Source organism: Camelina sativa, chromosome 13 (genome assembly GCF_000633955.1).
Source record: "Camelina sativa cultivar DH55 chromosome 13, Cs, whole genome shotgun sequence".
NCBI classification, from domain to species: domain Eukaryota; kingdom Viridiplantae; phylum Streptophyta; class Magnoliopsida; order Brassicales; family Brassicaceae; genus Camelina; species Camelina sativa.
This window is the reverse complement of record NC_025697.1, coordinates 14,929,383-14,946,833: the sequence shown is the minus strand read 5'-3', so window position 1 is coordinate 14,946,833 and position 17,451 is coordinate 14,929,383. Positions and strand designations below refer to the sequence as shown.

Here is a 17,451-nt window from a genome sequence, read left to right as displayed (position 1 = left end):
GGATTATTGTTTCCATTCTCTCCGCTATGGAGACTATGTAATCATGTGCAAAAACTGTAACCTTTTGTGGTTGTCCCTCAAAGTCTCTGAGATCCTTTAGGGTTTCCAGCAGTGATTTCCAGTTTTACCTTAATATGTTCTATGTATCCACCTTTTATGCTTCCACATTTTAGTATCTACTCTCACTTTGAGGCTGAATTATAATAAAGTTACGGCTGAGCTATAGTTTTACGGGAAAACAAAAGGTCACATCGATTCATGTGACGGCTGAGTTATCAAAATAAACAATCTATAATGGCTAAGTTATCAAAAGAAAGGTCGCGTCTATTATTAGGTTAACTTACGGTTTCCCGCCAAAATTTTACTTAACAGATGAGTTATACTTTTACGGGAAAACGAAAGGTTTCGTTGATGGCTGAGTTATAGTAAGTAATGGCTGAGTTATCACACGAAACAATCTGAAAGTAGATAGCTGATATATATGACTTGACGGCTGAGTTAACAAAAGGAACAATCTGAGAGCAAACGACTGGTTTATACGACTTGATGGCTGAGTTATTACACAAAATAAAACAAATCTCCCTAACTACATCCGACAAGTTTTCACATTGTGCCCAACTTGCTTACATCGCGAACATGCTGGTTGCTTCCTAGGGCGTTTATTTTCAATGGCAACTTCCAAAGATGATTCAATCCTACGATTATTGGGCCTTCCTGGCTGGTTCACAACAATCGGAGGCAAGCACTTCTGATTATCCACAGCTTCAGGAGCAGGGAATGATTCATCTGGAGGCATGATTGAACCAGCCCATCCATTAACCAAATCGACACTCCTAAATTTTGGATCGCACATGGATATACGAGACACATCCATATGCTCTGCAGCTGCGATTGCGTGGATGCATGGTATTTTCTCGTGGTCGAAACTACGGCATGTGCATTTATTTAGTTCCAAATTTACAACATGCAAAGATGATCCATAGGTCACTTGCACACGTACAGCATCAATCGTTAGTACCTCCATAAGTCTTGATGTGGTGACACGTTCCTAGTAGGGAGTAGAACAAAAAAAAACGTTTTAGGCTGAATTATGAAAAAAATAACAGCTGAGTTATGAAAACAATTATGGCTGATTTATGGAAACTATAATGGTAATGGCTGATATATGGAAAAAGTTACGGCTAAGTTATGTAAACTTACCTGTAACAGTTTCTCAACACCTCGAGTGATCGTTGTTAGCTGCGATTTCGCATCCTCTCTCCGTTCAGAAAACCATCTGGTCATCATATTCCGTATCGATTCCAGCAGTCAAACTATGGGAAGATTTCTAGCATTTGACAGTGCATGGTTCATTGATTCTGCAATATTCGTTGTCATTAAATTGTACCTTTCACCCGGGAAATGAACACGTGCCCACATTCGGACACCAGCTCGTTGGAGGTATCCATGTAGTTCGGGATGACGTGCTTCAATCTCATTGAAAGCCTCATTAAAATCAGACAGCCTAACAAAATTAATAACCCATCTGTTGACACCAAACAAATTAATAAATCAGCCATAACATAGAGATTACTCAGCCGATACATTCGAATAAGTCAGCCGTAAATAATGAATAAATCAGCCGTAACATGTAAATAACTCAGCCTATACATACCTATAAGTCAACCATTATTATCAATAAGTCAAACGAAACATAGTTATTACCTTTAGACTAAATTGCTTATTGAAAATGACTCCGACACTTTTAGGTTTAACATCCGGACCAAGATCACCAAGATAGTCCCTGTAAAAACCTGTCAATACATCAGCTGTTGATTGGCGGGATCTAATAGAACGTTCCGTCACAGAACATGTGTGTTCCGAATCGTACACACGAACATGAAAATCTGGGTCATTCCCTTGTACAGATGCACGAACTCTCCAAAGACATCCTTCAACCCAGCACCTAAAAACCACTTGTCTCGGATTTGATACTGGTACATTAAAATCAAATCCATCCCTAACCGAAATAAGTTTCACGTGATTCCTGAACTCCTTTTTGCTCATGTATCTTTGTCCCACGGCAATTTTTAGCGTTGACACCTCCAACCTAATAGCCTCCGGACCCATCTTTGATCCGGCAAAGTTATCATCTTTATGAGCTTTCTTCTGAGGAGGCGGAGTAGGTGGGTCTTCCTCTTTACTATGAGGCTCGCCCAATACAGAAAATTGCTCGTCATTAGATGACTCACCATCGGAGTCGTCGAAAAAATCAAATCGGCTTGAAAATTCATCGTCTTCTTCTTCGTCAGATGCTACTTCGACAGCTTCTTCTTCTTCTTCGTTTTCTTTGTCAACAATCTTACCATAATCAAAACAAGTGTCTTCAAATCCCCCACCGTACACTTCGTATGTAGGTTCTACTTTCGAGTCACTGCTTATCATACTTCCTCTAGCTCCACTAGTTTCTGTAGACTGTTTCGCCGAAAACTCTACACAGAGACGTAGCTGATCGGTTTTCCATAGCCCGAAAAAACATTGCAACTGTCGATCATTGGAGACAAAAACTGGTGGAGTATCATGCGCCATTAGTTTCAGTGCCTTGTTCGAGAACATGTAGCTCAGCTTTAGCTCATGGCTAAACGCGTCCAATCCGTAGTCTTCAAGAACAAGCTTCACAAGCTTGTCGTGTGTTGTGCCTCCATCTATCTGCACAATTATACAACCTCTATCGTCGGTGTTAAATACATATCTCTGTGTCTTTACCCAATTACCGGAAACAACTAGAACCGGAACTGGATCCATGAAAGAAAAATGAAGAACAAGGTGAAGAAGAAGTAGAAGAACAAGGTGAAGAACAATGTGAAGAAGAAGTAGAAAGAACTAGGTGAAGAAGAAAAGTGAAGAAGAAGTATAAGAACAAGGTGAAGAAGAAGGTAAATAGTTCACTTATTTACCAGTTGAAGAACAAGAGTCGAACGACGTTTCGTATTTCCGGAGAAAAAAAAAGATGACATGGAATGCTGACATGGATGCTGCGTCCGACATGACAACTCAGCCATCAAACAATTAATAACTCAGCCTATATAAAACTCATTCACAACATGAAAAACATTACAGTAGTTAAAAAAACATTTTCATAAGTCAGCCTATCACGACTGAGTTGTAACGATAAGTCAGCCTATCACGGTTGAGTTGTACGATAACTCAACCGTAACAGTTGCTCATAAGTCAGCCGTTTTTCATAACTCAACCAGTCGGAAAATAGTAATTCAGCCGTGTCATAGTGATAACTCAGCCAAAATTTTGACAACTCAACCATCGGGTGAAAACTCAGCCGTAAGGACGGCTGAGTTATATCATATCTCAACCAGATTTTAATAAGTCAACTGTAACTCTTGGTTGATTTATGCTATAAGTCAGCCGTCCGCTCTTACTCAAATGTTTTTTTCCATAACTGATCCGCAACATACCTATAACTCAACCGCAACATACCTATAACTCAACCGCAACATTCATCTGTAACACGTTACGGTTGAGTTATGGTTACACGTCAGCGATTTGTGACGTGGCAATGGCATTTTTGTAATAACGTTTTTTCCAGTAACATTAAACAAGGACACGTTGGGTAATTTGAAAATAGCCTAAATATTCTAGTAATAGAATCTTTTTTTGTGGATTCTAGTAATATTATCTAATTTGGATAACATTTAAATAAATCATCCATTTTCTTGGTATTTTAGAGTACTAACTATAGTTTTTAATCTCGTAATAAATAATAATAGACTAACTCTTATGTAAATTTTGAAGTTAATGCAGAAAAATAAAACACTTTGAATTTTGGGAGCTTTACCTTTGGCTGTTTTTAACAGAGCTCTCGGAGAGAAACCAAAGATGGTGAGAGTCAGGTCATGGAAGAAGGAGACAATCCTGCATTCTTCAAGATTCTTCGAAGGGAAGACTTGTCTTCTGAAATCATGGTAGGTCTCTTAATTTCTCATACTTCTTATTAGCCTTTTTTTTTTTTTTTAATGAAGACTGAATCTTTTGGTTCTTTAGTATGTCTCTTGTGCTCTCTCATGAACTTTAGATCTGTCTGTTCTTTGGTGATTTTTTGCTCTTATATAAACTAATTTTACTGCCTTTTCCGGGTTTCTTATTGGGTTTTGTGTGTGAAATGATGGGATTAGACCAAACCTTACTAAACCAGTGAAAAAAGGTTGAAACTTTGAATGTGGCTTCATTTAATCATTTCTTGATTTTGTTGTTGTGGCCCTCTGAAGAGAATGATTCCTCATCACTTGATAAGAAGCATCTCCGACAAGTCTTCGTCGTTTAAGATGGTCTTAAAAGTGCCATGGGGGAAGCTCATGGCAAGCACGAACCCAATTTTTTCACTACCGTGAAGATCGTGGATGGAACCAGTTTGTGAATGACAACGGTTTGGGTGAAAATGAGTATCTTACCTTCACTCATGAGGCAAATATGTGCTTCAATGTAAAACATCTACGAGGCAAATGGTAAGGAGATGCTTAGACCAAGACAATCTTCTACCACTACTTCTAGTTCCAGTAAGTGTTCATCTATGTCTGAATGATTATAGAGAAGAAGAAGAATACAGTCGTTAATTCATTCCGTGGTTGATTTTGGTGAATACAGGTCGGAACAAGAGAGAAGAGAGAAAGAGCAACTACATAGTCATAGATGTGAAGAAGGAAGAAGAGCCAGAGTCTTGTTCTGAACAGAGCTATCCAGGTCTTAAAACAGCTGAATCGACAAGTGGGAAATCGAAGCAGAAACAGGAGCTTAACTTGAGAAAAAGGGAAACCACAAGAATCCAAGAAAAGTAAGAACAAGAAGGCGGATACTGTTTCTAATCTGAAGTCGACACCTCATCTCTTGTTCCAGAATTCAAGATCACCATCAAGAAATCACACCTCCTGTTCTTGGTAAGATAAGCAAGGAAAAACCAGTCACACATTGTCAAAATGGTTGTATTTATATATGTGAACTAATGTAATACAACTCTGTGATTTAGGGGATCCCGAAGAAGTTTGTGGACATGCATATGCCAAATCAGACAAAGATGTTCAAGATTCATCATCCCAAGGGAAAGAAGTCATGGGAGGTTACGTATGTGGTCACTGATGTGAAGTAAAGATTTTCTGCTGGATGGAGCCGTTTCGCCAAAGAATTAGGCTTAGAGGTCGGAGATGTTTGCACGTTCAAGCTCATCGAACCAACCGAGATGTGTGTCAAAGTCTCTAAAGAATAGACTCCATGATGATTGATGATGATGACGTGTGAGGTGTAGCTGAAGAATGGGTGAAGAACTTGTGTTTAAACAACGCATAGGACTCTCTGGTCACTGAGATTTCTGAGCTAAGTTGGAGATATTTATCCATGAATCAAGCGTCGTGATAGCTTTTCCAGACGATTGTACTTCACGTGCCAAGGTTACTCCTTCAGCTAGTGTTTGAACTCGGTTGCTAACCAGGAGAGCTGCAGCTGCGTTTAGGATCTGAAACAAGATTTTGAAAATGCAGAAGTTCAAGAAAAAGTAGGAAAGTTTTCAGAGAGAAAGAGAATGTTGAATCTGCAAGCAAAACAATATTATACCAATGAATCGGCAATTGCTCCACGTTCCCCTGAAAGAACACGTCTTAACACATCCGCATTATAGTCTGGACCTCCACCTCGCAAATCCTCAAGTGTACAACGAGAAATACCAAAATCCACTGTCAAAAGATATCTTTAACTCTCCCGTTTTACCAAGTTGCCTGTGCACTCTTCATTTTAGAGAGGGAATAGAAAAGGTAGACAGTTGAGTGAGAAATCATTACATGGATCGAATGAGAATTCTTCGATCTTTTCGGGGGTTACATCATAAACTAGCCCTCCTCCTGTTGTTACCCATGATTGGTTAATAATAATCGTAGGATAATAATAATAGTCATCAGTTTTGGGAAGAGATAATCGTACCTAATGGACTCATTTCGTCTAGACCATACGAGTGTACCACCAGTGCTCTTTACATTCCAAATCGTTGCAGCGCCTTTGCCATCTTAACAACCTATAAAAACCACACAAGCAACAGTAACTTTAAATGTCTCTTCTTTTTCTTGACGAACCTAGCTAATTTCAGCAGGAAGTAAATGTACCAGATTTTTGTGGTATACACCAACGACAGCATAAGACACTCTAGCAGGGTTAAGCATAGGTCCCAATATGTTAAAAACGGTTTTTATTTTAAGCTTTTCCGGACAGGACCAACAATCTTCATAGCTGGATGATACATAGGCGACATCATAAAGCCAATCCCCGATTCTTCGACACATCTTTTGATGCCCTCTGGTCCCAAATCCAGCATTACTCCTAGTGCCTCTAGTACATCAGCACTTCCACATGCAGAAGAACTCGAACGGTTCCCTTGCTAGCAAAATAAATACCCATGATTACATGACCGAAGAAGAGATGGGATCAATGAAACTATCATTTCTGTTAAGGAATTTCTCAGTCGTTACACCTTTGCTACTTTTGCGCCACAAGCTGCAGCAAGTATGGAAGATCCAGTTGATATATTGACTGTGTTTGCTCCATCACCACCTGTTCCAACTATGTCCACAACATCACCTAATCCTTCCACTTTCCTAGCATGTTTCATCATTGCCCTAGCCAACCCCACAACCTAAATGGAAGATGTTTACTAAGTGAAGTGCTGTAATATAGGATGATGTATTATTAATATGCCTTAGATTGACTTAATTGATACTTACTTCTTCGTATGTCTCGCCTTTAGCTCTCAGTAGAACTAGAAAGGCGCTAATCAGGACCTCGTCTGCCTCGTTCAGTAAAAACTCAAGAGATGATTCAGCCTCAGATTCAGATAGATCCACCCGATCAATCAAAATTTCAATCAACTGAGGAATATAATCATAGAACAGAGAAAACGCATAATTAGAGCATACTAATCTAAATCTCTGTCATCAAAGCAGTTTGAAGCTCAATAAAACTACAGTTCTTTTTAAAGCTGTTAAGTAATACACTTTATACTCAAGTCCATAATACCCATCAAGCCATACAAATGAACACAGACAGGACCAAACATGGTTTAGTCAGCATGAAGCAAATACCTCAATCCAACTCAGAAACCAGATACAGACATTTATAACTAGTTGATTTATCAAGACCCTGAATTGACAAGACTCGGAAACATTAGATAGAAGCACAAACTTAAACTGCAAAATCGAAATGAAAAAAATCACCTGGTTGAAAGTTTTGATGGAAAGGCTTGAATTGTCACAAGCGATTGGCAGAGCTTCAGGTGGTGCACTTAAACCACAGACCAAACCGAGATCCGGAGAGCAGGCGAATGAGCTGCAGCAGCCAATTCAAGATTCAAATCAAAATGACGACAAACAAGCAATTTCAAAGGAGGTGTTTTTTCACTCTAATATAAATAAATAAAAAAATCGAGACTTTACCTGAAATGCCCACGAATTGGGGACACAGCTCCGATCGATGAGAATCGTCGGCGATTCAATCCCGAATAAATTCTAACTCCAGTCAGGTTGGTTCTTCCGTAACTACTGGAGGCATCATCTACGGAATTAAAGATCTCTGAAAGTTTGATGCCGGAAACAATGGAGCTCGTAGCCGCCACCGCAATAACCATCTCTCGATCACTTAACAACTAAAACACGATGACGACATTTCTACAATAGATAAAAAAAAAAAAAAAAAGGTTTTCCAGTTAGACCACCCTTCTTAGATTTGGCGGTTGGAAACGTTGTGGGATTCTGAATTGGATGCGTGTTAGTGTTCGTAAAACGGAATCGTGGTCGGATTGTTCTTCGTTTCCGGCCACATCCAAAACGAAGAAGACGATTACTTTCTTCCACGTGCGTTTTTTGGTTTTTCTGGCCCAATAGAGGCCCAACTACGTTTATTTCTTCCACTGTGTCATCTATTAATATTATCATTGTTTAATTTTTTTATTTTTTTTGTCTTTCATTATGTATTCTTTTTGTTTAACAACATTGTGTCATCGAATATATGATTCTTATATTATTTTTGAAATTACACAAACTGACACACACATATATATATATATATATATATATATATATTATAAATATATACGCTTCCAACATATATACACTTTTAATATTTGTGATTTTTCTAAAAATTAGTTTTCATCTTTTTATTTCTACATATCCGCTTCCGTTTCCATAAAATTTAGGTTTCTATAGCCATTTTAAATCTTAAAAAAAATGTTTTTAAGAACAGTTTTTTAATAACCAAAAAATTAAAATTAAAATTGTATTTATTTCCTATTTTTTAAATTTTTTTAGTGGTTAAGATTATATAATTATATATTTTGATTCTGAAAAAAAAAATTATATATTTTGATTGTTAATTATAGGATTTAAATACTACATGATGATAATGTTTTTACATAATCTTAATTTAATCAACTTATAACATGATGACAGTTTATTGATATACGATTTACATTCCAACATCGGGAACAAAATATATGCGCAGATTTATTTGCTAAAACGGCAATTAATAGTCCTCAAATGTATACTTTATATCATTTGTGTTCTCGTTTTTTACTAAGTAACCAATGATTGTGACTATCATTCTTAATAATAATAAAAATATATCTAATATTCTCATATTAATAATGTTTACAAAATAATAAAATGATATATTCACGTTGTAACACTAAATTATTGATATTTTAATTTTTTTTACTAATATTGTTTGAAATCCCTCTAAGATCGGTAATATTTATTCTTCTTATAAATGTAATATTTAAGCATGTATAGTTTGGGTAAGGGAAAGTCAACTGGACCTGGGAAAAATAGGGAAAATGGTAAATTTCAACTCGTACTATTTCAAAAGTGTAAATTTTTACCCAGACAACAAAACCGTGTGTTTTTCAACCTAAACTCTCACTTAATTCAAATTTACTACCTAGACTTTGAATCGTTACATGTTCCTACATTGACTCAAACAACGTTAGTCAACCGTTAAATGTTTTGATCAATTTGACATGTAAGCGATGATGTGTCAAGGTCGTTAGGTTCAAAACTTTAAAACAACGTCATTTGGAATGAAAGGTTAAAACGACGTGTTTTGAATTGGGCGAAAGATCTTAAATTAGGGTTCTTCAGTAAGTTTGATTTCAATCTGCTCTTGTCTCTCTTTCTCTTTATCTCAGTGTGTACTTGGTGAAAATGGTGAACGTGGATTGAAGATAACTGCGAGGGATAGGTGTAGAAGAAACAAAGCGTGAATCGAAGGAGTTGTATTGAGATAAAGAGACACAAACAGATTGAAATCAAACTTACTGAAGAACCCTAATTTAAGATATTTTTCCCAATTTAAAACATGTCGTTTTAACCTTTCATTCCAAACGACGTCTTTTTAAGATTTTGAACCCAACGACCTTGACACATCATCGCTTACGTGTCAAATTGATTGAAAATTTTAACGGTTGACTAACACTGTTTGAGTTAATGTAGGAATATGGGTAACGATTCGAAGTCTAGGTAGTAAATTTGAATTAAATGAGGGTTTAGATTGAAAAACACATGGTTCTATTGTCTGGGTACAAATTTACACTTTTGAAATAGTACGGGTTGAAATTTATCCTTTTGAAAATGGTAAACTTTAACCCGTACTATTTCAAAAGTGTAAATTTCTACCCAGACAACAAAACCGTGTGTTTTTCAACCTAAACTCTCACTTAATTCAAATTTACCACCTAGACTTTGAATCGTTACTTGTTCCTACATTGACTCAAACAACGTTAGTCAACCGTTAAATGTTTTGATCAATTTGACACGTAAGTGATGACGTGTCAAGGTCGTTAGGTTCAAAACTTTAAAACAACGTCGTTTGGAATGAAAGGTTAAAACGACGTGTTTTGAATTGGGGGAAATATCTTAAATTAGGGTTCTTCAGTAAGTTTGATTTCAATCTGCTCATGTCTCTCTCTCTTTATCTAAGTGTGTACTTGGTGAAAATGGTGAACGAGGATTAAAGATATTTGCGAGGGATAAGTGTAGAAGAAACAAAGCGTGAATCGAAGGAGTTGTATTGAGATAAAGAGACACAAACAGATTGAAATCGAACTTACTGAAGAACCCTAATTTAAGATCTTTCTCCCAATTTAAAACACGTCGTTTTAACCTTTCATTCTAAATGACGTCTTTTTAAGGTTTTGAACCCAACGACCTTGACACATCATCGCTTACGTGTCAAATTGATTGAAAATTTTAACGGTTGACTAACACTGTTTGAGTTAATGTAGGAATATGGGTAACGATTCGAAGTCTAGGTAGTAAATTTGAATTAAACAAGGGTTTTGGTTGAAAAACAAGGGTTCTTTTGTCTAGGTATGAATTTTCACACTTTTGAAATAGTACGGATTGAAATTTACTCTTTTCCCGGAAAAAATATTTGGTGTTTGGATAAAGGCCACGTTGGATGCTTTTATCACTAATACAAAACCGAAAAGGAAAAAAAAAAAACATGTCATGATGTCATAAAAGAATGTTTGCAGTAACAAAAAGAAGAGAGACACTCTATCTCACTTTGAACACTTGAAGTCTCTTCTCATGTGTACTTCTCCGACCAAAATAAGACAAAAGTATCAAACGGCAAGTAGTTGAGGAGATTTTCAGTGAAACAGCGTGAGGTTCGTTTTTTTTTCCACATACTATCTAAAGTATGTGGAAAGCTGTCTACAGAAAGCTGTCTACTCTCTACAGAAAGTTTCCGTGACTTGACAATTCAAATTTTTTCGAAAGTTGTTATTAATAGAATCTCTCAGACAAAGACAATTTTTATGCTTGTTACAGTCATATTGCTACTATTCATATTTTTAAAAGCTTTAAAGAGCGCTATGCTTTAGACAAATCTTATGATCAATCAAATAATTCATGTTTAAAAACTTCACGAGAACATTTGTGTACAAATCCGGCGATCTCTATATGCCTCTATAAAGAAATTTTATGAGCAATCTGTTATCATAAAGAAGATACGCAAAAGTTTGCTAAACATCTAAATGTTCACCAGCTCCAAGATCAGAAAGCATATTTGTATTCGCACTATCCACATGAAGAAGGAAACAAGTAACTAGGACATAAGTAACAGATGCATACACAGATCGCATTCGTCAAGACTCAACTGAATTTAGCATTGTATAAGGAGATATATATATATATATATATATATATATAGAAGAAACCAATTATGAATCAACTCATAAATCATGCTATAAAGAATAAAAATTGTCGATAAGGAATCAACAAACTCTTATAAGGTTTTTTTTGGTTAGCACCGAGAAACTCTCTCTTTTTTTTTTTTTTTGTTTGTTCTACTCGTTCTTCCAAGCATACAGAATCAACGAAAAACCAAAACTTTGAGACTTGGAGTTTGTTGTTGTCATGTCCTGTGAGAAAGACAAGCTCTTCTCAGTAGATTGAGTAGTCCTGAACATGAACACTGCGTTCCCCGCTGAAGGCAACCCAAAGAGCCAACTATGAACATCCCATAGAACTTCCACAGCCATTCTATTAACAACAATCGTATCGTTACCACGAAACTTCCACTTAAGCCGCTTCACCTGCAACAACGTCTTCCCATCCACACGAACAACAAGACAAGGATCAGTGACACTCGTGTCACATTCAATCACAAGATCATGAATCTTCCCATCCGCACAAAGCTGAGCTTTCGTCGCAAACACTCTCTTACCAAAAACATGCTCTTTCTTAGCAATGAACACAGCACCTAAAGACGAAGGAGAAGCATTCGTCTTCTTCAAAGCTTCCTTGTTCATATCACCAAGAAGCAAAACCATTTCCTTGTCAACAACAACACAAACATAGAACCCTCCCAAAGCTTCAGGACCTGATCCGAATTTTGCAGACGAGAGATCCCAAAATACATCGATGTTACAAGAATACGCCTCTAAACTCTTGGAACCTTTACGTTTAGTGAACAGAGACGGCTTAATCTCGACTTTACAAAGACTCTGGTTACAAGAATCATCAACACCAACGGTCACACTTTGACCCATCAGATTCTTAGTCCATGTCACAGTGATCAAACAGTTTCTTCCACGGATACGACACTGGTAGATACAAGTAACAAGATTCTGAGCATTTTTACCGGAGTTTGAAGACGATGAATCCGCAACTTGAACACCATTTTCACCAAAGCAAGAAGGAAAATCCTTCATCTTTTTCTTTTTCTATCTCTCTTTGAGGAATTTTAACATACACTTGGTGGGCGAATCTGAGGAATCGTAAAACAGAAGAGATTTGACTAAGACAATGACTGATACTGGAAGAGAAGAAGAAACCCAGATGGAAAAAAAGTGATTTTTTTTTTTTTTTTTTTACCTGAATTTTACTTTAAAGAAGAAGAAAGAGCAATCGGAATCTCCGTGGATTTAGTTTGAGAGTGTCTTCGATTTGGATCCGTTGTCTTGTCTCCAAGAAAAAGCAATGAGAGAGAGAGAGAGAGAGAGAGAGAGAGATCTTTGAGAGAGAAGAGAGAAGCAAATCGGAAAACTCAAAGGGGGAGAATTGAATTGTTTGTGTGTCTAATTAGAATTCTGAAAACGAAGACAGAAAGAGACAAAAAGGAGACTCCTTTCACTCTCGGAAGAATTATTACCAAAATTTAAAACCAGAACAAAAAAAAAAAAAAAAAACCCTAACCACAATTGATTGAGTCGGGCAGTCGGCATAAATTGACATCCCACAACGTTTTGCCAAAAAAAAAAAAAAAAGTTTTATGTAAAACTTTTTTTTTTTTTGGTATATGAAAACGAAAAATGATTTTGTTAAGCAATTTGGGTTCACATATTTTTTTTTTTAAAAAATATTCTATGTGTGTATTTGACAATAATTTTTTATATATTTAAACTGTAATATTTTTTTGTTTTGGTTGGATTTTATTAGACACTTTTTTTTTCAGGATCTATTAAATTTGAAGTAATTTAGTGAATATATGGGACATTCAATGTTCTAGAATGAAATATTATAAAATAATGTTTAAAATTATAAAAAGTCAAAATTATAAAATTCCAGAAAGAGTGAATGTATTGACCAAGTAAAATAAGAAAATAAACGGTTTATATGCTTATAAAGTTGCATATTTAAAGAATAAATATCAATTTTTGTTTTAGCAAATTAATTTTAATTCTCTAAATATCAGCATGATCATATGATCGAATCGTATACGCAAACCATATGAGCAAAACATATGTAGTAGTAGTATAACTTTCCATCTACAATGAACAAAATAATATTTTAAAAAAAACATTTTGATGTATTAATTCAAACACATATAAAATATTTGTTTTGAAGCAAGTTAGTAAGACAGACGTTGTGTTTTTTTCCAATAATTAAGAGATTCTGAGTCAAATTCATATGTCCTAATCAGCTTTAATGATGTATACACCAACAGTCATTCGAACTTATTACATCTTGATGAATTACTAACTTATTACTTCTTGATGAATTACAACAAAATATCTTTCTAGTTACCTCAGATGATCTTAATTGAGTTTCTAAGTTATCATATAATTTTAAAATTATATCTTGATGAATTATCTTTTGTACAATTTTTTTTTGAGTTAACTCAAGACAATCAAGTTTCAGTACTTTCTTGATCAGTTATCCCATGATAATTTCATCCTTAATAAGAAACTCAATAAATAATCAACAACTTGAGGAATGGAATGGGTCCATCGAATATTCAAAAATGCAAGCACGTCATACATACACATATATATATATATATATATAAGAAAGATAAGTATGTTTTCGTATAAAGCATACATTAAATTAGATTTTAAAAATTTGGCGACCTCATTTTCCAACTCTTAATGGTAATTTTTAGACTCTCTTATGCTACTACATACGTACATAAATGATATCAATAAGAAAACACTATATATAGGAATAACTAAGGATCATGATGGTCCAAAATGCTGTGCTTTTGTTCGACCAAATGTTTTACTTCAACTACAAGAATCCATCATAACACGAAAAATAAGGAAAATTTTCAGGCAATAATTATATTTTCTCTATTTCATAAAGAATTATCTTCAAAAATAATAAAGAAGAAGAAAATACGCATTAAACTTGCAGAAAATGCCAGCTTCACCATCATCATTACATCCATTATTTCTCTCTCTAAATCTAGCTCCTTTTTCTCTCTCTAATTTATTTATGGGTTAATAATTATAATAAAAAAGCTATGTTGTTTGGTTGGATCCGGACTTGTGAGATCGTTGTACACTACGTATGGTGAATATTATTAAATAATGTAAATATCAAATATTAATCATGCATTCTCGTTTGCCTCATTCGTGTATCTCTCTGTCGATAGATCCAAATTAATTAATACGAAAAAATGAAAGTGAAATACATAACTTTATGTTATTATTTTAACCAAAAAAAAAACTTTATGTTATTATGTACATGAAAATATGTTTTAAAGTGTAGGAAAGTAATAAGCTAAGAGTAATCGTTGAGTATTATTATAATTTGGGGTTTATACGTATAGCAGGAAATGGCATTCACGTGTACTTGTCCAAGAGTAGTTGTCAATGCGTTACAACGCAAAATTGGGTCCATATTTTTTGGACTTTCTGGGCCTTTTCTTCTTTTTCTTCTTGAGGGTTGAATCGTAGTTTCTTTTATTCCTTTTATATGTAGAGGAGGTAGGTGCACATGAACAACAATCAAAATAAAATAAGATAAAAGATTTTGTTATTGAAAATGCTTAGCTAAATCATAGGGAAATATTTGTTGTTGCGTTTGTGTTTATATGTTAGAACAATAACATTTATTAACATGGTATATCATTCAGTTTTTGAACATAAATTTAGTTTAAACAAAAACATGATATGAAAAAACTATCCTTATCGATATATTTTGATGAAAATTATATATGATTGATGACGGTAATAAAATATTATCTTATAAAAAAAAAATTAGTATTAAAGAAAAAATTAAATTTCAGATACACAATTTTTTAAAATATAAAAATCAGTTGTGTTATAAAATCAAATCTGATAAAAAAAATCATGAATTTAACTCGACGTCGAGGCGAGGCGAATCAAACTGATGACCTCACATATTCTTAACCATTTCTTTGACCACCAAAAAAACGAAAGAATTTTATCATCATAAATTTAACTCTTTTTCATATTTAATTGATCGCTACCACCTATATTTTCATGTTTTTTATTCAATGTTGTCTTATTCTTTCTTTTCATTTTCAATGTCAAATTTTTTGGTAATTGTCATTGTTACTTTTACCGTCTGGTTCTTTGTTATACTATATTTCTTCTTCTTCCTCATCAACTTCTTCACATTCTTCCAATGAAAAACATTTTTTTAAGACTACCACACAACTTGTTAACCCATCAAACTCCAAGAACAAAATCATTTCTTTTCTCATAAAAATAAAAAATAAGATAAAAAAATAAAAAATTAATGAAAGAATATCAACTCATCAATAAAATCATACACAAAAATATATTTTACAGCTCATAAGAAATAAAAAGCACAAACGTAGATAAATAAGATAATTTTTGTATTACATGAATATTTATAATATTTTTAGCATTTAAAATGTTTCGAAATATAAAATTTGAACCTTTTAAAAAGTTTCAATATTTATAAGATTTTAAACTTTTAAAATTTTAAAATTATAATATTTAAAAACTTTTAAAAGTTTCAATATTTATAATATTTAAACTTTTAAAAAATTTAAAAATTATAATATATTTTTTTGAAACTTTTTAAAGTTTTAATTTGATCAAATAAAAAACCGGATCAAACCGAATAAAACTTTTAAACTTGGACGCTTGATAAATCAAGCTTTCCTGCTAATTCGTTGTTGGAAGCATATTAATCTTATTTATACTGGTTCTGAACTATTGTCTAAAAATTTTCTAGCCGATGTGGGATATTGTACATAGTTCTTTTATTTCCATAAATTTAAAATTTTTCCTTTTCTAAAAATTCTGGAAATTTTAAAAATGTTAATGAATGACATGTCAAATCCTGATAGGTTGTTTAAAATAATTCTTAATAAATAAAATTCTGAAATTTTTTAAAAAATGTTAATTAGTGAGGTGTCTAATCACTATTGGTGGTTTTAAAGCTTAGGTGGATGCCTTAAGGAGCTTATAGCTCCTACTTTTTATTAGTATAGATTACCCATTCATAACTTAGAATGAATTTTAATCACAAAATATTTATAGATGAATTTCGATTCAAACACTATAAGTTTTATGATTTCATATGATCGGAAACACCATATACAAAAGTAAAGGACAATACTTGGATTCACCCCTAGGAGTGAACCTCTTTATTCACCCCTAGGAGTGATCTCTTTATTCACCCCTAGGAGTAAACCTCTTTATTCATTCCCTTATAAAATAAGAAAATAAAATTTGTATAAATCATCATTGTAAAATAATAAAAAATCAAACAGCTATTTTATAAACTAAACAGATATATAATTATGTTCTAGACTTCTAGTGTAAAGTATAACTCCTAATCACCTCATTTGGAAACCCAAACCGACATATAATTTTGTTCTAATGTAAAATCGAAACCCTAACCACCTCATTTGTAAATCCAAACCGACATATAATTCGTTTTAATTGTGAAATCTAAACCTTAACCACCTTATTTATAAACCCAAACCAATATATATTTTTTTCTAATTGTAAAATTTAAACTTTAACCACCTCATTTGTAAACCCAAACCGACTTATAATTTCGTTTTAATTGTAAAATCTAAATCCTAATTCTCATTTATAAACTCAAACCGATATATAATCTCGTTTAATTATAAAATCTAAACCAAGCCAATATTTAACTTTCCTTAAATAAAAGTATACAGAATTTGTTTTACTTTTTAATTTAATTTTGATTGGTTGAAAGGGGAGGGAATAAATCTAAGTATTTTTCAAAAGTAAAAGTAAATGAAGAAAAAAAGAAGAAGAAATAGTCCTTACACTGTTACACCTTGCTATTTTGTTATTAATCTGATTAAAATATCTCAAATTTTGAAGATAAAATGCTAGTTGACAAAAAAGAGCTAATATAGTAATATATACATGTGAACATCTTGGGAGACAGATCTGATTATTTATGTCATTACTACGCGATTTTCTTATCTACTACAAGATAAAACACGTTTAATATGATTTATTTTTAATAGAAACTACTATTTTATTACGATAGAAAAACACAATTACATAAGTTATTATTGGAAAGTGGATACGTGTATTAAAAAACAAAACATGCAGAAAGAACTTGTGATAGGAGGCACCAGGTTGTAAAAGGGTTCCCACCCTCTTCGGATTAAGAAGAACACTACACGAAAACACGGCGTTTGGGACTACTGGAATCGTCTCAA

The 17,451-nt window shown here is 33.8% G+C and overlaps 1 protein-coding gene and 2 pseudogenes across 1 annotated transcript; 1 reads left to right on the top strand and 2 right to left on the bottom strand.

Moving 5' to 3' along the window:
- LOC104736807 lies at positions 4,228-5,537 on the top strand (annotated as a pseudogene).
- LOC104736808 lies at positions 4,960-7,902 on the bottom strand (annotated as a pseudogene).
- LOC104736806 lies at positions 11,246-12,700 on the bottom strand. The gene is made up of 2 exons (XM_010456865.2): positions 12,402-12,700; positions 11,246-12,294 (listed from the first exon to the last, which is right to left on the bottom strand). Exon 2 carries the CDS (start codon positions 12,236-12,238, stop codon positions 11,372-11,374), a length of 867 nt encoding a protein of 288 aa, XP_010455167.1. The 5' UTR covers positions 12,239-12,294; positions 12,402-12,700; the 3' UTR covers positions 11,246-11,371.

Bases quoted from the DNA above. Each gene is read 5' to 3' on its own strand.
- LOC104736806 (XM_010456865.2), bottom strand. From the start codon at position 12,238: ATGAAGGATTTTCCTTCTTGCTTTGGTGAAAATGGTGTTCAAGTTGCG.